Source organism: Quercus robur, chromosome 11 (assembly GCF_932294415.1).
Source record: "Quercus robur chromosome 11, dhQueRobu3.1, whole genome shotgun sequence".
Classification (NCBI taxonomy): domain Eukaryota; kingdom Viridiplantae; phylum Streptophyta; class Magnoliopsida; order Fagales; family Fagaceae; genus Quercus; species Quercus robur.
Window position 1 is genome coordinate 39,437,059 of NC_065544.1, and position 22,040 is coordinate 39,459,098.

Genomic DNA, 22,040 nt, shown 5'->3' on the forward strand with positions numbered 1-22,040 from the left:
AGTACCTTCCTGAAGTTTTTGGGGGTAGCTGTAAGACTGAAAGTTACTGTTCAGGTATCACTTCCACATTAATGCGGTCAGGAGGTTAGATGTAGAGCATTCAATGCAGTGCTTTCTTCTCTGATATTTCTCAATTCTCTTTTGTCTTATATCTTTCTGTCTGCTGTCCAATACTTGATGGGTAGTCGGACTTTAGGCCTCCATATTGCTGGCTGAGGTGGTATTGCTCCTCGAACAACATCACTTGCTCATCATGACCTAATCTCTTCCTCAGCCCAATATCTATCTGACTTCATTTATATTGGTTTGTCCTCGGGTGTGGCCCATGGCCTAATATTCTTATCTAGGCCCTTCATCTCTACAAATTACATGTTAGGTTTCGCCAATTCAGGTCGCCTCCCTCTATCCATTTTTTTATTCATTAAAAAAAAAAAATTACATGTCATGTTTGATAACTTTGATTTGACACTTGATGACACCATACATCAGTAGCTGATTTTAATGTTCTTAACAAAGCACGCATAGTATATTCTTAGTTTGAAAAAGTCGCGTATGTTGACGTACAATTGGAAGATGAATGGGAGATGAAAATATTTTTAAATATTATGTACATACGTGTACAATACGCATATTGTATGCCTAATTACTAACTAGGCTAAAAAGTATATAATCATAAATCAAATCACAATATTTGCTTTCTCAAAAAAAAAAAAAAAAAAAAAAAATTAGCCTCCACAACATCCTAACCTCAACAACACTAATTATATTGATAGGCCAAGAATGTATTGACCCCTTATGATAAATTAACCAAGTTAATTAATTAAGTCAATTAATATGAAAAACACTTGGTAACATAAACAAATCACCAAGTTAAATGCAGCGGAAAATAAAGTTGACAGGGTGATTTGTTTATAAATGGGGAAAACTTCCAAGGCAAAAACCCAATCTGGTGAATTTAAGGTCATCACTCTCGAGAATCCACTATTATCAAAATAAGAGGTTATAAGTAAAGGAATCTCAGTACCTTATACCAATCTACAGTTGAACCCTTACCCCAATACACAATTGGACTTGTTTTGTAGTGACAATCTCTCATTTTCAATGCACGGCTCCAAGTACGTGATCAACCAATCGATGCACAGATCCAAGTATATGACTGACACACCAACTTGAGAAGGATATTGGCTGCAAAGTTCTTCAGTTCATCACACAATGAAGATCAAGAAACTCCTTGGTTACAAGACCCTACGGCGTACAAACGCAGCAGTTTCTTCAAGAGAAAGATGAACTAGGGCAATTGTCTCCGGTCACAATATGTTTGTAACAACAGGTGCAACAACCTTATGATGACCCTTAAAATAATTCTTATATATGTTTAGGGTTGTGAGAAAAGAAAACCTAAACACATATACTTGGATATATGTGAAATCAGATTTGAAAAACTGATTTTCGTAATTCTCGATAGATACAGTTGTTGAGCTTATTTGTCGAGCTTCACTTTTTAAATCTTGATAGATACATTGTTGAGCTATCCGTAGAGCTTTAAAACACAGCACTTCTTCACTTGATTCTTGGACAGATTTGCATGGTTTCAATACTTGGACTTGAACTTTTGTTCCTTGAAGTATTAAACACATCTTAGATCTACCCAATTACAAGTAAAATGCATTTTGTCAAAGGAATAGCCAATTCTAAATGACATATGTTCTTAAAATGATCCACATATGTCCTAACATATATAATCTGCATCATGCCTTGATTTGATTTTGCCTAGATTTTGAAATTTCCAAACTAAAAGAAAGAAAAGGAAAAAAAGATTGGGGGAAGGGTTCATTAAGCTAACTATTCTATAAATGAAATAGTAATGACATTTTTTTTAATAGAGTAATGACATTTCAATTTAAGTGGAAAAGGATAAATAAATTACATACAAATGCAAAAAAAGAAAAAAAAAAGGAAAAAAAAAAAGAAGCAAAATTGTAATTTTTGCTACGAACATAAAAAAGCATACATCTCCAATAAATTTTGGAAAATTAATTTTATTTCATAAATATTACACTTACAAATACATCCATGCTAGAGACCACATAGCACAAACCTACTCTTGTTTAATAAAAGCAACAAACTTGTTAATCAAATCCACAGCCTTCTCATATTTGAGATTAAACAAATGGAAGCAATGCTCCTCTCCTAAATTCTCAACAATCTCCACAGAACCACCCCACCCACTTTTCTTCAATTCCTCATAGTAATTCCTACCCACAACCATCAAATGGTCCTTCTCAGCCACAAAAATCAATAGCTTCTCACACCCAAGCCTAGCTAGATCCCCTGTAACCGGTTTCAACCTAGGATCATCCAACCCACCATTTGTAGGACACATGTACAGCCACATTTTATCATCGTCTGTACCACCAAAATATGGGTGTATCAATACAACCCCAACAACCTTGGTCCCAGGTAACCCAATGGACCCAACTCTAGCAGCTAAAGTATGTGAAATATTCCCTCCAGCACTGTCTCCCCCAATAAAAACCCTTTGAAAATCAGCATGATTATTCAACCATGAGTGAGGTCCTTTTCCATTACTATGTGCTGCAACCCATTGGAGTGCAGCCCATGAGTCCTCATAACAAGCGGGTACAGGTCGGGTCGGAAATAAGCCGTAATCGACTGAGACTGCAATAACATTGGCTTCATTGACTAAGGTTGTGACAAAATTATGGTATGTAGTAGAGAAAGGGGATTGCATGCAAAAGCCACCACCATGCACGTAGAAGACGAGGGGGAGTTTTTGGGTCGGGTTAACGGATTCGGGTAGAAAGATGCGGACGGATACTGCGGGTTCGGATGAGATTACAACATCACTGGATCGGACCCCGGAAATCGGGTCATCAGAGGGTGGGACTTTTTCAAAAGTGGGGAAGTGAAGCACTACACGGCCATCTTTGTATACATGAAAGAAACGGAAGGAGTGTGTGATTTCTGGGTCACTTGAGGCCATTGAAAGAAGCAACTAATATTCTTGGAGTGTTTAGCTTTGTTGACAAAGAAGGAAAGTGAGAGATTAAGGGCTTCTTGGTTATTCAATTTATGTAATGGAAGAATCATTGCTTGAAATAATTGGTTGCCGATGTTTAGTTTCATCTAACAGTCTTATCCAACTAAAATTCTCGGTCTCCTCATTAAAGTAAAACGTACCAGCACACTTTGACAAAAAAGAAACATGACTTGGTATATGTAACAACTAGAAGTCGTGTTGAGACTTTAAATTATGGATGTCCGATAACCAATCATAGGTTTGGCTTCAATCTCGAACTTTTATGTTGTATCTACTTTCTAGTACTACATGATTGAATCCACATCCCAAAGGCCAAAACTCAAATAGTCAAATGTACTATTTCCTCTCCTACTACACCCTTGCCTTGGTGCCTTAAAACCCTTATAGATCTTAATATGATTCGGAAAGCCGAGGTGAGTGAGAATTATGACCTGAGAGGCCTTAAGAATTCCGGGTGTCTCTGTAAATAGTGAGCAGGGCCGGCCCTAGGTCTAGGCCATATAGGTCATGGCCTAAGGCCCCCTAACATAGAAAGGCCCCAAATTAAAATGGGGCCAGTATTTTTTTTTTTTTCTAATTAAAAAATGAGTGTGTAACTTGCACATTTTTTTCTATCACATAGGTCTTATAAATTGATATGTCCAATCACAATAAGTAATTCAATATTTATTTATTCTTTTCTAAAAATGTCACATTAGTTTGTGTTTTTTATAGTAAAATTTATAGTACTTTAGCATCTTCTTCACACCAAAAAAAAAAAAAAAAAATTATGAATTAATAGAAATACAACACAATTACCAATTCACCATTAAGTGAATGAAAAATGCTAAAACTAATACAAATTTTATGACAAAAAACTTACAAACTAATCAAACAATATAATAAATTAATGTTTTGAATAACTTTTATTTATTGACAACTTTTCAGTTTGTAAAACCTACATAAGTATCACTAGCTCACTTTGGATGAATTAGTCTTATTAATTAGTAAGAATTAATAATAGATTTGAAATAAAAAATTATAATATAAAAAATAAAATATCATTTAAGTGATATTTAGATAAAAAAAGGGTCCCTTTACAATTTTTGCCTTAGCCCTCAAACTATCTTGGGCTGGTCCTGATAGTGAGTCTCATGCTTAAGGTTCAACTAACAATTCCCATTCCTTCTAGATCTAGGGATGTATAGATAGAGTTAGCAACTTGATTATCATTGGGATAAAAATCAAGAAACCTAAGAAAACACATTTTGGGTCATTTTGTTAGACCAGATATATATTTTGTGTAAATTAGGAATTGAGATGCAAAATTCAACTTTTAAGCATAGTAGTATTTTGGAACTTTAGTTTGTTATTAGAATATGTTGAACCCTTGCCTTGTGGTCGTTTTAGGGGTCAAGTATGTCTACCCGTCTCAACTGATTTTCCTCCATAGTCAGCATCCAAAATCTAGTAGAATGGAACATAGTTCTAGCAATTAGAGAAATGAGAAAGCAACTTACCTACTATCGGCATCTAACACCCAAAGCTGTGTCCTCCCCCTCTCTAACTCACTTTTCTCCTTGCCTTACTAATTATTTAACTGATTAGTTCTTTAATCAATGTTGATCATGTTTATATAATCTATCTGAAGATGTTTGTATTACTTTGTTCAACTCTTTTATGTTCTCAACATTGCTGGATAGTTCCTATTTGACCATGGTAAAATTTTTATACTATCATTGCTCAACATGTTTACTTTAGTTTTCTAAAGTACTCTTTCTTATTCTTTGTTGAATATGATTCTTTTTCTTTGCTTTGCTCTATTTAAATTTGTTGAAATTATTTATATAATCTTGCTAGATCTCTTGAGTGTAGTCTTGTTGGATTTTGAAGTTTAGCCTAATCGGACCCCTTAAGATCAATGTTAATGGATTTCTTACTTTCACTTTGTCATGGCTACTTTTTATCCTTGCTGGATACATTTGTTTGACTCTAGTAGATACCTTTTTAAAGCTTTTCTGTACATAATATTTTAAGTTTTTAACTTTGCTGTATGCACTATAATGATTTCACTAAACACATTTTCTGGCTAGAAACATCATAAAGGCTTTGTAAAATGTGCTAATTTGTTCTCATTGAATATGGTAATCTTGTCTCGTTGGAAGTTGAATACTTATGTTTGACCTTGTTGGAAGCTTCTTGCTATGCTTTACATGTAGGTTTAACTTATCGGGGCGGCCTCCCCTCCAGTCCAAAATTCTCCCATTCTCTCTCGTTTTAATCCTAATGCCAAACACATGGAAAATCTAATAGTAAAAAACAAAGCCATCTCAAAACGTAATTTATTGCTTTGTTCAAACACCTTTCAGCTACCTCCCTTGCAAACCCTCAACCCATAAATCACTGCCTTTGGTAGCATATGGCAAGAAGCCATCGAAAATAGTGCTGGAAACCTTGGAGTTACTGGTGTCATTCTGAAAAGCTCTTGGTGTTACATCTCTTCTGCAAGTAAAAAAAAAAAAAAATTCTCAAAAAAATCATGTGGAAACTTCCGATTCTTTTCTGGGTTATCTCCATTTTTGCACAAATCCACAAAAACTCCATATGGGTCTAGCCAATTTTCATTCAATACTTGAAAACCCTATTTCACCATCTGGGTTTTGCTCCAATCCTCTTCCAAACATCAAAAATCTTAATGAATTTCACCAAAATTCACTTTTTAGGTTTTGGATCTCTCAGATCTAGGCATAACTTTTGTGGGTTTTGCTCCATTTCACTTCGAAGTAATCAAACCCAGCATCTATTCTATTTTTTACAACAAATTACCCAAATAAAAGATATTGCCTCTTTGACTGTGTCAATACAAAACCTTATCTCATAGAAGTTTTAACTTGGCCTCCTTGTTATTTCATTCCCCGCTGGGACGTTGATTAGCTGGTGTTGAAGGATCTGCATATAATCATGCAGTATAGAATCTATAGAATAATCCATCTTGACTATCTGTGAAGGATGCAACAGTCGTGTTTCTAGGTAGAATTTCAGATGGCCCCATTGCCAAGGACGGTGGTGTATGGGTTGTGGGTTTGCAAGGGAAATCGCTGAAGGTGTGGGTAAAATTGAAATAAAATACATTTCAAGGTGGCTTTGTTTTTCACCATTAGATTTTTCATTTGCCATGTGTCTTGCATCCGGATTAAAATGGGAGGGAATGAGAGAATTTTGAACTGGAGGGGAGCCGGCCCCTAACTTATCAATTATCACCATTATCAAACTCTATATGAGAAGCTCTGGTGTCGTAAGAATATTTAGCAACCTATTTCAGTGTTGCTTAACACCTAATAAAAATACCGTTGTATTTCTTTCATTACAATTGAATATCACATTCTCATATTTTGCAACAAAAAAGTTGTACAACTTTGCAAGTGATGAAAAATGAGATATGAGATCTGAGTTTTGAGTTAGGAGCAAACCAAACCTCCCCAATAATCTAATTGCTTCCATAAAAGATAAAAGAAAAGACTGTACTGCCAGTTTACTTTTCCTTATCATCTTTTCTCTTATTTCACTTTCTATTTCCATTTTTTTTATTAAAGAAAAAGCACAACTGTGTGTGACTGTGATCTATAAATAACCATTGACATAAGTTCTGTGTAGACTTTTTTTGCCTCAGCTCGGTCAATAGCTTGCTTGTAACCGATTTTGGCTTGAATCCCACATCGAAAGGAAACCCCCCACTTGCTGCCTTATAAGTTGTGAAGCTAAAGGAGTAGTGTACCACCAAGCATCATAGAGAGCTCAGGAAAACTTTCCATCTTCTGTGATCCTCATGACACGTCATAGATGACCACAGAACCTGGGAGGCAACTGATGGGAATGACGAGGTTACATCCCATAGACGAAGCTAACACTCATGACGAAAAAAACACTCATGACGAAGGCGTCCTGAGTAATGAAGAAACCAGTCATCACTGACGAAGGCAGGGAATCATTCAATGTAGTCAATCAATGACCTGGGCAGTTACCAAATCAGCCAAGCAGACCGTTGGGAACCTATTAAAAGCCCCATTATTGGACAAGAGGCGTTACTAGGGCAAGCATTAACAACCACAACGGCTAGCACCCAAAGCCACATATATAAAGCCCTCACATTGTCAACAGAAGGTACATATACATTCACACTTTGAGAGAGCACTCTGGTTTTTATCTTGTTCTTCCATTTTCATTTCATAAAGTGCTTTTTTATTCTAACTTTGACATCGGAGGCGTTGTGGCAGACACCACACCGGTGACCCTTATAGAGAATACAGTCGCATCGACGAGGAGTTCCATCTGCCCACTTTGACTGACGAATTCGCGCTTCATCAAGTTCCATACTCAACTACCCCCATGAGCTCGTTTACATCCCAACCATATCATTTTAAATGCTTTTGCTTGAATGAAGTCTAGGCTTTCAGATAATTTATTTATGTATTTTAAGGAAACAGGTTTCAAGTTGGGAAATATGCATTTTAGAATTGTATGTGAACCATGCAGTATTTACGACACATGCCCAACAAATAATGTACTACTTTTCTCAATGGATAGTGTGAATGTGTGATGCGCTAATGATACTCATTCTTAAGATTTTTTTCCCCTTTTTTGAATAAAAAAAAAAGAAAGGTTAAGATTATTAGTTATAGTCTTACACAGCGATATATGATATATATTTTTTTATGTTTTAAATGTAATAATTCTTAGTCTCCTAATTTCAAACTCCCAAATTTTGTCAAACCTCCAATTTCCACGTTTGGTAGATTTAAAAATGGCAATAGACTACAAACTATTTTATATATATATATATATATATATATATAAAACTGTAAATTTTATTGATAAATCTTTAGCCACTATTGGCTATAATTACAATATTAAGGTGAGAAAGAACTTCTTTCATCCACGTCAAAAACTTATGATTTAATTGACATATATAACCCACGCTATAAGAAAATGAAGGTTTCATTGAAATCACCGAAGGTTAAGCTAAGTATACCGCTTTAGTCATGTTTGATGAAGGAAACCAACCTTTCCATTAGATCCACAGCATTGTCACATTTGGGCTTCATCAGATGGAACACATGGCTCTCCCCCTCATGTTCAACAATCTCCACCGTCCCTTTCCAACCACTCTTCTTCAAGTCTTCATAGTAACATGTCCCTCTCTCTCTCAAATGGTCTTTCTCAGCCACAAATACCAACAACCTCTCACACCCTAACCTTGCTAGATCCTCTATGGCCGGTTTTAGCCTAGGATCCTCCAAACCTTTATTTTCCGGACACATGTACAACCACATTTTATCATCTTCCGTACCCCCAAAATATGGGTGCACCAAAGCCACACCAATCAATTTAACCCCGGGTAAACTAGTTAACCCAACCCGAACCGTTACGTTATGTGAAATATTTGCCCCAGCACTATCACCCGCTAAAAAGACCCGCCCAAAATCCGCATGGATATTCAACCATGGATCTGGGCCATCACCATTTGCATGGGAAGCCACCCACTTAAGCGCCGCCCATGAGTCGTTGTAGCATGCCGGAATTGGGTGCTCGGGGGCTAGCCTGTAGTCCACAGAGACGGCTATGATATTGGCTTTTGCCACAAGAGCACTAACATATTTGTGGTAACCCAGGTGGAAAGCGGATCCAATAGAAAAACCTCCACCGTGCATGTAAACTAGGATAGGGAGCTTCTTACTCGGGTCGGATATCTGGGGCATGAAAACACGGGCTGACACTGCGGGATTGGGTGAGACTACTACATCTTTGGATCGGACAGCCATGTGTGGGTCATCACTAGGGGGCACATGCTCAGAAACCATGAATTTTTCTACACGACCATCTTTGTATACTTTGAAGAATGGGAAGAATTCATGTGCTATCTCACTGTTGCTTGATGATTCCATTTGTGAATTGCTAGTAGGAGGTGTTTAATGAAATTACAAAAAGAGAGAATGGTGAGGATGCTGAAAGAAGTAACTGGTGCACATATAATATAGTGTGTGAAGTTTGAGCTAGTCAATATGTCTTATTTGAACCTACTCCTTTTCTTTTTCTTTTTTCTTTTTAATATTTTATGGGAAAACTAGTACATTTGTTATTAATGGCACTAAGCAACCCCTACCCAAAGTCAATATCCGTTAGTCTATGAAACCTAGAGATGGCCACGGATACCATAAAAATTAGGTGAGATTGGTGGTTCTCTTCTCTAAATGGTCAGTTGGTCAAATATGTGAAATACGTACAATTACAATTTCGTGTTAGAAATTTCCGAAATACAGATTAGAATACTAATTTGACAGATACAACTTAGTATTAATGTATTATACTATAATTCAAATAACAAATATTTTGTTCTTCCCACTTTTTTCAATTCAGGCAAGATGGAAAGACCACATAAATTTGGACATGGTAAACAGTTTTTGTTATCTACATTAAATTTTCAGCACAATGTTTCTCTTATCGGAAGGATATCCAATATCCCTATTTCTCTTCGTCTTGCAATTTGATGTGTTTTCTAGATTTCTAATCCACTTGAAGAGGAATGGTTCTACATTTACAAGTACTGAAAAGGTTGGAGTTGAAACACACTGTTTAATAATCCACTTCTTTGTAAACCCATGGCATATCATTACATTGTTGAGGAAACTCTACTCTAATCTAATGTGTAAATGCTTTTTCTCTATAGTTAGGGCAGAAAAAAAAAATGCACAGCACAAACAAATGCACAAAAAAATAATCAACAAATATGTTCAATAACCTACAAATTATTGAAATACTATGCACACAACACAACACTACGATGAACTAACTTTATTAAATCTCAACAAGCAACCAATTAATTTCAACGTTATCTCAACTTTATTTATTTTTAAGTACACTAAAACAGACAAACACTAAGAGATAAAGCACACTACATAACCCAGCTATTTAAAAAAAAAGGTTTTACTAATATATATAAGTTTTAACTTTATTAAAGAGAGAAAGATGGAGCATCTTCTATCTCATTGCTTCTCGATCACTCTCTCTCTTCTATATTTCTGTGAGCTCAGATATTATAGAGTTCTTTGCCTCTCTCTTTTTTTCTTTGATATTTGTCTTTAGTTCAAATGATAAATCACAACTTTAGATTATGAAATCAACCAACAAAAGTTTAGCAATTTTTTACTCCAGAGATTTAAATATTGCTACAGTAGTGCTGGTGCTACAGTGAATGCGCCCCTCCCATATCTCACTCAGTCTCTCTGTCACTCAATTCTTTCTCTTCATTTTTTTCCGTGTGTGATATTTATGTACAAATATCCATAATAAAACGTAAACTGTGACTATTTGTATGAAATATATACACTAATAAATGCGTGACAATCTTCATAAATGAAACTGGAACTTTTTACAAAAAAAGAAAAAGAAATTGGGAACTTTTTTTGAAACGAGTGATTCGATGCGTTTGCTATCAATATAAGCATGCATGTACTATCGGACCGCCCGGAGTCAAAGAGTAAAAAATAGGAAAAGGACAGCGTCAAAGTCATCAAGTGCACTCCGTTAAAAGCCACTCCGGTTTCTCTTGCTGCAAGAGGTGAAGACAGACTAGCTTGGGGTAAGTCCACTCATGGCGGGTTCGAGCTCAAAAGTGCTTATCAAATTGCTATGGGAAGCGAAGTTACTCCTTTCTCGGGTCAATGGGTGTGGAAAGTTAACATCCTTCCTCGGATACAAACTTTTGTGTGGATGTGTCTGCACAGTAGTATTGGTGTGAAGGAGTGCCTAGCTAAAAGGGGGGTTCTGGTGGATCCCACTTGCCCATTATGTCTCTCTGATTCTGAGTCTATAATCCACGCTCTTCGGGATTGCAGCAAGGTTAGGAATTTCTGGACTCAACTGGGTGCCGAGGAGGTTAATTCTTTTTTTTTTCAGCGGAAATCTTCATCAATGGATTACTATTAATGGTAAGGCTAACACAAAAAAGCACAAAGATCATCCCCCTTGGAACACTTCCTTCTTTTTTGCTATTTGGCGTATTTGGAAGCATAGGAACAACATTGTTTTCCAAAACAAAACCATCCAACAAAACTTGGGTCATGAGATTTTCCGAGAAGCTATGGAGTATGAGCACTACGTGAAACTTCCTAAAATAGCTTCGGGTCAGGTGGTAAAGAGGATTAGGTGGGAAAAGCCGGAAGTGGGTTGGTTCAGACTAAATTCAAATGGATCCTCTTTGGGCAATCCAGGCCTAGCTGGAAGTGGAGGTCTCATTCGAAATAGTGAGGGAGATTGGGTTTGTGGTTATGCTAGGAAGATTGGCATCACAACAAGCTATGCTGCAGAACTTTGGGGCCTCAGAGACGGGCTTCTTCAATGTTTAAACCTTCACTTACCTGCTATTGAGATTGAGATTGATGCTAAATCCATAGTAGACTTGCTGAATAATCCCAGGGTTGCTGTTAATGTTGTTTCCCCCTTGGTGGATGACTGCAGGCACCTTTTATCTTAGCTCCCGCAGGTTCGTTTTAAGCACTGTTTTAGAGAGGCCAATAGATGTGCAGATTTTTTGGCTAGGCTGCGTTCTAATCAAGCAATTGATTTTCATGTTTTAAGTAGTCCGCCTGTGGACATTATGGATCTTCTCATGGCTGATGCCAATGGTTTGTATTTAAGCAGACTTTGTTCTGAGCCTTTTTTGGCTGGGTAGTTTCAGTAATACATTCCTTTTTACCAAAAAAAAAAGTCATCAAGTGCAGGAGAGATACATTCATTAGTTAGGTTTGAATAAAAAATGGGCCAACCTGCGGCCAACCCTTTTTTTGCGGGCTAATTCAACCCGACCCAACTAACCATAGACCCGACCTTATTTTAAAATTTTTCTTTTTCCTAAAAAATATTTAGATTACATGCCAAGATTTTATGTGCATAGACATAAAGACACAAAGTACTGCACTGACATTATTTATCCATTTAGTAGCCACCAGTGACAGTAGCCATACCCCCATTTATTAAAAAAAATACAAAAGGCAAAAGTATCTATAACTACATGTCTATGCTACAAAGGTCTAACACTAAGTTAAATACTAAGTAGTGGAGAAAAAAAAAAAATATAAAAGGCAAAAGCATTTACAACTATATGTCTATACTACTAAACGTTTAATACTAAGTTAAATACTAAGTAGTAGAGGAAAAAATATATATACAAAATGCAAAATCATTTACAACTACACATCTACACTGCTAAACATCTAATACTAAGTTAAATACTAAGTAGTAGAGTTAAATACTAGGACTAAGTTACTAAAACTAAGTCTAAATAGCACAAGGACAAAACTAAAGTAAAAGAAAAAGCCCAAAAGTCTGTATCATTAGTGAATTTTGAATTTGAAGTGTGTAAACTTAAAATATATACTTTTTGTGCTCCTTAAAATATATCTCTCTTAAGTTGTAAATTTGTAATTATAAGCATTATGCTTGTGAGTTATTAACATGAAAGATTTTGTTATTATGAGGGTAAAGAATTTTAGTCATACACAAAATTATCAAAATTGGAAGGATATGGAAAGATTTATGTTTTGTTTATTTTTTTCCCTTCACATGTATAATAGTAACACAAATAGTCTAATAATAGTAGATGCTCACTTAACCCAAAAAAAAAAGGGTATTATGTACAATTTGTTTCCTTTATTGATTTGATTAATTCTTCTAAAAAATTGGCATTTATTTATTTATTTTTTTTGTAAATACAGTCTGCCCGAATTCCCGTCCGATCCGCTAGCAACCCGATTGGTCTAACCTGTTTTCAACTTGTTTAAAATGGCCCATTTTTGAACCTGACCTAACCGTTTGCAATGTCTAGGTGTGAGTGGAACACTTGATTGGAGTCTATTATCACCACAACATGGAATTACTCTTAGGGTCTGTTTGGATACTGTTTATTACTAAAAACTGAAAATATTGTAGCAAAATAATTTTTAAATATGTGAATTGTACCGTGGGACCCAGTTTTAAAGTTAGATTTGCATTTTTCCGTATTTGTAGATCCCATGAACAGTACCCATGGACCCACTAAATAAAAGGAGCCGCACTAAAACGCGCAGAACGTGCTAGCCAAACTCACACTTACTTATTATATATATATATATATATATTTATAAGACAACTAATTTTTCTATACACATGTTGGGTTGGAGTCTCTCTCATCTCCCATAAAAGCCAAGTATTATTGGATCCCCTCTATGTTTTCTCTAGAATACAACAAAAATGAACAAAAAAAATTTGGGGAAGGATTTGTAGCAAATACAAGTTGCTACAAACAGCGTTATGTGAAAACTTATGAAGCTAACATGTGTCCTAAGTTATGTGCATGTCACATGACTAGCTAAAGTAACTAAATATACTTTACCATAGTTGGCACTTGGCGGTTGTATCTAGGACAACTTGGTTCAACTAAGCGAAAACACTCCTTTATCTGTCAATTTAGTCTTGACTCTTTCACAAAACAGGGAAAACAAAAAATAAATTCTTATTGGGTGTGATTGACCCATGGTTTAATTGGGAAGAATACGCGGAAGTCATGAGTGGATTTAGTTGTAAATATAGCATTTGATTTGGGTCAAATTTCGTGTTTAGAACTATCAAGGTAAAAAGAAAAGATTTATTTTTTAGTAGTTTGGCTTTAAATGGGGATTAGGAGTACAAAATGGACCAATTTGTTTCTTGTTTGGAAGGAAAATTTGATTTGTTAAACTACTGCAGAAGAAGTCAAGTTTTGCTGATCTTAAAGAATGTATATTATGAGTTGCAGAGAGTATTTGGGATGCCCAAAAAGTAGTTTCTTTTTTTGGAAAGCATGGAGATGAAGAATTCATTATTTCTTTTGTTTCATTTGTTGTAAACCTTTAGCTTCAGTTTTATATGTGAAATTCTTTCCTTGGTGATCAATTTGTCACATTGTTGCTAGTCACAACTGTCGAGGACAGCCTCGCTACTATGGAATATATTATTTTGATTTGCTACAAATGGCAGTGGGATTAATATTTAAATGCTCAGAAGGATGACAGATTTGAGTAATAAACCTCTGCTTCATTATAAAGCTCTAAATCTTTTGTGCCTTTGAAAAAAAAAATGGTCTTAGTTGTTCTTGGCTTTAATTTTTTATGTGATCCACTTAGTAATTGGATTTGTGTCTTGTGGATGCACATTGAGCCACAAGTAATCAGATCTGAAAGTATTTTCTCTTTTCCTTTTTTTCATATTTTTAAGAGAATAAAACTAAATGGTGAGAGAATGGCTTTATTGAGCCAGCTCATTGTTGTTGCCAAGGGACAGCGATGGCAACAAAGGGTGGTGGAATGAGAGAGAGAAATGGGCTGGACGGGCAAAAACAGAGATATTCGGGGTTTCGTTTTACTTGGGTTGATTAAGAGAGAGAGAATGAGAAAAACTAGTGGTTAAATGCTGATTGTGGTTAACTGAATTTGGTGACTTTGGTTAGTCATGTGACATGCACATGACACAGGACACAAGACACATTAACTTCATAAGTTGCAACATAACACTGTTTGCAATAAATCCTTACCCAATATTTTTAAATACCATTTCATATTTGCATACGCAATTATTAGATTCCCTCTACCTTTGTCTAGCCTACAGCAGAGATGAACAAAAAAAATTTATACCATTTCATATTTGCATACACAATCAAAGACAATAGAGATAAAAGTACGCTAAGTGTGCTTAAAAATTGAAATTCAAAACTCAAAACTTCAACGCCTAAACTCCATTTCAAACAATTTATCATCACTAAAGTACCACCGATAATAACGGATTTTATTCGTAATTAAAACTACTTAAGCATTATGATATACTGACGTTTTTTCTAATTGCCAATATAGATGGATCTTGTGCGACAATTTTATATAGAAAACTGCTATATGTGTTATTTCTCATTTATACCTATATACTTGTAGTAACGATATCAAAAACAAAAAACAAAAAAAAAAAAATTAGGAGGGGGAGAGCGGCAAACCATAAACTTGTATTTCTAAGAAAATATCCCACGTACTCTCTATATAAAGCAATGAAAAACTTAGGAGTGGTGACGGCCTCCTAAACCCAATCCATAAACTAATTAATTGGGGACGCCAAATTCAAAGTACTCTAACACACACATTTATTTCACATCACTAAATAAGTAAATATCAAAGACATTTATTTCACATCACTAAATAAGTAAATATCAAAGACATTCGTAGCTCACCACCAGAGTCCAATTACAACTCAATGTCTTCATAACATGACAAACCAATAACATTAACTTAGTTCTGATTTATGAAATCAACCATAGCTTTCATCAGTGGCACCACCTTGTCGCTGCTAGGATTCCACAAAAAAAACCCATGTCCCTCTTCTTCACTCTCAAAATATCCCACAGAACCATTCCAACCACTCTTTCTCAAAGTTTCACAATAACCCACACCTCTATCTTTCAGCCAATCCTTCTCCACTACGCAAACCAGCACTTTCTTACCAACCATCTTCGACAAATTCGGATCCAATTCCGGGTACAGTATCCGATCCTTAGTCGGGTACATATAATCAATCATTTTATCAGGCTCTTTACCCCCAAAATATGGGTGCACTAAGATTGACCCAATAACATTGGGACCAGCCAATCCTGTAGCACCAGCTTGGACTGCAACGTAATGGGCTATATTGGCCCCAGCACTCTCACCTGCCACAAAAACCCGCTCGAAATCCGCATACTGGTTCAACCACGGTTCGGGGCCTTGCCCATTTGAGTGGGCTGAAATCCATTGCATCGCGGCCCAAGAATCTTCATGTGCAACTGGTAAAGCATGATCTGGGGCTAGCCTATAATCAACAGAAATAACGACCACATTAGCTTCTGAGTAGGGATGGCAATGGGGTGGGGCGGGGCCGAAGGATGGGGTCTTCGTCCCTGCCTCGCATGGTTTTTTCTTGTCTCATTCCCGCCCTGCCCTGCATGATAAGGAATACTTTCTTACCCCATCCCCGCCCCTTGGGGCCCCGCGAAGCCCCGCCCCACCCCGTAAAACTCAACTTTTTGTTAATTTACCCTACAACTAGTACAATTTTTTTAATGAAACTTATTTCATTAATAAAAATATACTTGAAATTACAAATTTATCCCATCAAATCAAATCAATTTTTAGAAAAAATTGAATAATATATCCAAGTGTTTAACAAGACAATCATAAAAATAAAATAAAAATCTCATAGTATAACACATAACAAAATAAAGACAAAGAATCACATTAGGTAGAATAAAATATGCTAATATTAATATGTTAGTTTAAATAGTAGGGTTTTAGGGTATGAAAAATTTACAATTATAACCCTTAGTAGTGCGGGGACGGGGCGGGGACGAGGAGAGGCGGGGCGGGTCTAAAAAGTCTAAACCCATCCTTGTCCTGCCCTGTGGTGCGGGGCCAAAATCTTGCCCCATCCCCGCCCCACTGTCTTTGCGGGGTGGGGAAAACCCGCGCAGGGAAGGGCGGGTTAAGCGGGGCGGGAAAAAATTGCCATCCCTACTTCTGAGGCTAAGGAAACAAGAAAGTCATGAAAGATTTTCATGAAAGGTGATCCAGTACAGAAGTCACCATCGTGGTAGTGAACGACTAGAGGAAACTTCTGATTTGGGCCGTTGATTTTGGGGATGAAGATTTTGGCAGATACGCCTGATTTGGGTAAAACGACGACGTCTTTGGTTTGGACCCCGGTTTTCGAGTCTAGGCCTGTGGGTACAATAAGTTCCAGACCTTCGCTGCCAAAACGGTCTGGGTACCTTTCTATGCGCCCATCTTTGTAGACTTTGAACTATGGTGGGAATTCGTGGGTTGTTTCATTGTTGCTTGAATCCATTTCAAGAAATATGTGGTGGTTGAGTTTTTTTATTTTATTTTTTATTTTTTTTATAATAGTGGTTGGTGGCTGTTTGAGAGGGAGAATGAGATATAAGTTTTGCAAAGGCGTAAATGTACTTTTAGTTCCTATGTTTTGACTTTTTTAATTTTATTTTGGTCTTACAGTTTAATTTTACCATTTTTAGTTCCTAAACCAATTAATGCGTGTTATTTTCGTCATTTCCTTCAGTCAACCAACAGAAAGATTTGAGGTGGCTGATGGAGGCATTAAAATATTATAAAAAATGCCACATCAGCATCTAATTAAAAAAAAAAAATTTATCAATTTTAACTAAATAAAAAAAGAAAAAACAGAATTTAAAACAATAAAATGAATAAATTTAAATCTAATTCATTTTGAACAAGAACACACAAGAACATGATCACAGATTTAAACATCAACACAAAAACATAAGAACACAAACCCAAAACCAAACAAAAAGTCAAATTTAAAAACACAAAGAACCCAATAACAAACATAAACTATTTACTCTCAAGTTCTGAGTTTTTGTAACTGGGTACTTTGGTGAACCCTCGTGGAGGAGCTAGGATTGATGATCATGGTGGTTTGGATACTCGAAAAATGGACTCGTTGAAGCTACACCCACTTCCGCCACTTACTGGTAGTGCTAGAGAAGCCGAGGAAGAGGATGAAGATGAAGAATTTTACTCACCGAGAGGGTCATTGGGTGGGAGTGTGAGTGGAGCTGGATCTGGGTCTCGAAAAGCTTTTGCTGTAGTGGGGAAAATTAGCGATTCGAGTTCGAATTCGTATTTGTCTTCAACATTGGAATGGGGATCTCCTGCTCGTTCTCACTTTATTAGTCTCTCTCCGCCTGTCAGTTGGAGCCCCAAACCCAAGTCCAGAGAGGAAAACCTAAGCCAAAGCCAAAGTCATAACCAAGCTTCAGCTTTAGCCTTGAATGAACCAGCATTGAATGCAGAGAGAGCTCTGGGTTCATCTCCTACAAGAATATCGAATGCCTTAGATCGAGTTAGGTACTCACCGACACTACCTGCTTTATCATTAGAGGTGGGTTTGGGTTTGAAGGAGCAAAACCCAGATGCAGCTTCTTCTTATAAATCATCACCAACCTTATCCAATGCTTTTGAGCCAAAAAGATAGTCTTTTTCACCGAGAGACACAGACTCAGTTGTTGAATCTCCAATAATATCCATGGTTTCTTCTTGTTCTTCATCACTTATTATTATTATTTTGAGAGTAAATAGTTTATGTTTGTTATTGTGTTCTTTGTGTTTTTAAATTTGAGTTTGTGTTTAGTTCTGGGTTTATGCTCTTATGGTCTTGTGTTGATGTTTAAATCTGTGATGATGTTCTTGTGTGTTCTTGTTCAAAATGAATTAGATCTAAATTTATGTACTTTATTGTTTTAAATTTTGTTTTTTGTTTTTCTTATTTAGTTAAAATTGATAAATTATTAAAAAAAAATTAGATGCTGATGTGGCATTTTTTATAATATTTTAATGCCCCCGTCAATCTCCTCAGATATTTCCGTCGGTTGACTAACGGAAATGACGAAAATAATACGTATTAATTGGTTTAGGGACTAAAAATGGTAAAATTAAAATGTAGGGACCAAAATGGAAAAAAACTAAAATATAGGAACTAAAAGTGCATTTACGCCTTTTGCAAATTGCAATTATTGGGTTTGAAATCGTATCAAAATTAGCAAAATACTAAGAATTTAATTACTGCAGAGTTATCAAAAAAAAATATTTATTGTAGATATAAAATCACCAAACAACCATGAGGGTATTAAGGAGAAGAGTAGCATGGAAAGGGTAATAATGTAATATTATTAAAAAGTGAGGAAACTCAGGAAAGATAAAAAGTTGAAGATGAAAGAGAGAGGAAGAAGACAAGTGGATGACGATGTTTTGTAGAGATTATTTAAAAAGGTGTGGAGCAAATTAAACTTTGGAAAATGGTAGCCTTGAAATTAAAAAAAAAAAAAAAAAAAGCATATAGTTGATGTCTTGATGAGACGTGATGTTGGCAGGTGAGAAAGGAAATAAAAAGTGTTGACGAAAATTGTTAACCAATGCTTAACAATAATTGTTAGATAATTTTTAACAAACGTTGCCAATTTATGTTTAACAAACGTCGTCAAATTATGTTTAACAAATATTGTTAAATTATGTTTAACAAACATTGTCAAATTCATCAAACATAATTTCACTCAGGCCTTTTGGCGTATGAATTTTATTGATGTGAGTAGTGCTCATTCAAGATAATGTATTTTTTAATTACAATCCCTTGTTTCAAGGGAAGACCTTTTGATTCCAACCACTTCGTCATTACACATGTGCTTATTATTTATTTATTTATTTATTTTTTTAATGTTTTAAGGGGATATGTGTTTTTTATTTATTTGTGGCTGCGCCTAATTTATTTAGGTTGCCTACGTACCCTTGGCGGGGATCAAGTCATTTCGTAGTTCTTAATTTGAGGTTTTAGATTCAAAATCCTCAAATTGATTTTGCCCAATTTAAATGATAGAGATTTAAGTCAAATACTTTGTATTTAATTAAGCATCGACTTAATTTTACTTTTGAGTGCAATAATTGGTTTCAATCTCAAGGATAAGTCAAAGACCATGCAAATTGAATCAAGGATTCTCTTTTTGAGAAGTTGAAGTTCCAAGTAATTTTCCCATTTTTTCATTTGCTTCTTTGTAGGAATTTTAATGATATTTTGATTGAGATTTCCAAATTTAATTAAGGGAAAGAAAACTCCTTTGAAGCAATTTTTTTTTTTTTTTTTATGAACATTGGGAATTAGAAAATTTCCTTAGATCAATTTTTATGGTCATTTTATTTTGAGAATTATTAAATCCAATCCTGATTAAGAGATTATGAATTCCAAAGAATTAGTCATATTGGAATTTGAAGGAATTAGAATTCTCATTTTATTCAAGGGAGTCGAGGACTCCAATAATGGGGTAGAGTCGAGGACTTCATTGATGGGGTAGAGTCGAGGACTCCAAGAGCACTAACATATTTGTGGTAATGAAAGAGGAACATATTTGTGGTAATGAAAGAGGAAGATTAGAATGAAGTCTGGAAACAGAAACAGGAAGAAGAGATCTTTTGAAATTAATCCCAACGACTAGCTAACGGTAACTAGCCAAACGGTGATGTTTCTCATTAAAGGGAAAATGGCATCGTTTGGCTTAGTTTGTCTTTAAGATGAGTTTATTTTATTTTTTATTTCTTTTTTAAAATCAACATGACACCGTATTGATCATCAACCTCAGAAGCTCTCTTCCACTACTCTATTTTCATCTCTTCACTGGTAGCAGGGAATTTTTCCTTCTAGATTTTTCCAGTCTTAAAGTGTAACAGATTAGATATTTATAAAATTAGTTAGGAAAGTTAGTTAGAGATTTCTTAGGGATATAATCCCACGTGCTCAATTATAAGGCTCTATAAATAGAGACACTGTGTAAATGAAATTTTTCAAGGCTTGAATAATAGAATTCTCTCTGTTTTCCATGGTTGGTTTTTTCAAGCTTTCTAGTTTTCTTTCACGGTATTAGAGCCATTATCCATGGTGTCCCCATCCTCCACTACAGCTTCCACTTTCGACACTAATTCTCCATCAACAACTCACACTTTATCAATTCAATCTCCTTTACTATTGCTTTCCAATATGTCCAACCTTATGTCAATCAAGTTGGATTACACCAACTATATTCCATGGAGACATCAGCTTGTAACCATTCTGTGGACACAAGGGGGGAGTTGCCTCCTAGTTTTGTAATAGTTTAGGAACCATATATATAGCGTCCCTTCGAAGAAGAACCTTTTGATCTTACTACCAGAGTATGGGTTCGGAGTTTAGGTATGCTCTTGGAAAGGTGTTAGGCACCTAAGATCGCCCAACCCTAAGGTTGGCCTCCCATTGTTGTGTCTTATACCTTAACCCTATTAAAAACTAACTCAACACTTATGTCCTAGACTCACACATACACACTAACATGCATCTAGTATACAACATGGCATCTTTGATCCCAAACAAACATGCTTATCTATCCATCAAACCAAATAGAGCCAAACATACAAAAGAAACCCTAGCATTCATCTAAAACAAGGCAGCAAGCATATCACCAAAAACAAGCAAATCGTCTTCTGAACAAGGCATTGACTTCATACATAGATATCAAAGGAAGATTAAAAAAATAACATGCATGTTCATATGAATGCATGACTTACCTTACTTACCTTGCAGTAACATAGCACCTATGGCATTGATGAATGGACATGTGAAAGAAGGGTATAGCATCAAAACAAGAAACAAGCATAAAAACCCTAATCTAAGAATGTGATAGCAAACAAGCATATGAAAGAGGTAAACAAGAACCTATAGAGACTAAAACATATAAAAAGGGGTAAACAGAACAAACATGTGAAGGTAGAGACAAAACAAACAAACAAAAATTTAGGGTTTCTAGGCAATGGCATCTCGCACGCTAGAACTATCCTGTGTGCGTAGGCAAGATTATGTGTACGTAAGTCCTTGCCCAGAAAACCTAAAAACGCAAAAATAGAGCAGAATTTAAAACGAAGATCTAACAACCTAATGTGCACTAAACATGAAAAGAACTCAAAAACTAACTTAGACAGATATACACAAACATAAACTACGCAAAAAAAATAAAAATAAATAAAAAATAAAACATAGGAAGAAAAATAGAAAAGAAAAAGAAATAAAGATAAAGGGTTAGACCCAATACCTTAAGCAAAAGCTTTCCAAGCTTGATTTTGATCGTTTGCCTAAGTCAAGTCTATTCACCAACCAGTAAGAAAGTGATCAGTAATGTTAAACTAAAAGGGCTGGGACCATAAAAGGTCTCGATCAAATAAAAATGACTTGAGGGTGTTTTGTGAAAAAATCCCTTTTAATTCACTATTTTCTAGTAAATCTTAGGTTTTTCCCGTGGAATTTCTGTGTGTATTGAAAATGTACCATGAAAGGCTTTTTTAGTTGAAAAGGTGGGGTTTGTAAC

General features: G+C 35.6%; 2 protein-coding genes and 1 pseudogene across 2 annotated transcripts; all 3 read right to left on the minus strand.

Moving 5' to 3' along the window:
- Window positions 1–2,019: 2,019 nt before the first annotated feature.
- On the minus strand, window positions 2,020–3,089 carry LOC126705997 (probable carboxylesterase 5). Its single transcript, XM_050405241.1, has one exon. The coding sequence runs from the start codon at window positions 3,002–3,004 to the stop codon at window positions 2,099–2,101; it is 906 nt and encodes a 301-aa protein (XP_050261198.1). The 5' UTR covers window positions 3,005–3,089; the 3' UTR covers window positions 2,020–2,098.
- A 4,800-nt stretch (window positions 3,090–7,889) lies between these two features.
- LOC126706017 (2-hydroxyisoflavanone dehydratase-like) lies at window positions 7,890–9,127 on the minus strand. The gene has a single exon (XM_050405277.1). It carries the CDS (start codon window positions 8,980–8,982, stop codon window positions 8,074–8,076), a length of 909 nt encoding a protein of 302 aa, XP_050261234.1. The 5' UTR covers window positions 8,983–9,127; the 3' UTR covers window positions 7,890–8,073.
- Window positions 9,128–15,088: 5,961 nt separating this feature from the next.
- LOC126707305 (probable carboxylesterase 4, mitochondrial) lies at window positions 15,089–17,012 on the minus strand (annotated as a pseudogene).
- Window positions 17,013–22,040: the final 5,028 nt, after the last annotated feature.

What these genes read in the sequence shown, in the direction of transcription:
- LOC126705997 (XM_050405241.1), bottom strand. Translation starts at nt 3,004, where the DNA reads ATGGCCTCAAGTGACCCAGAAATCACACACTCCTTCCGTTTCTTTCAT.
- LOC126706017 (XM_050405277.1), bottom strand. Translation starts at nt 8,982, where the DNA reads ATGGAATCATCAAGCAACAGTGAGATAGCACATGAATTCTTCCCATTC.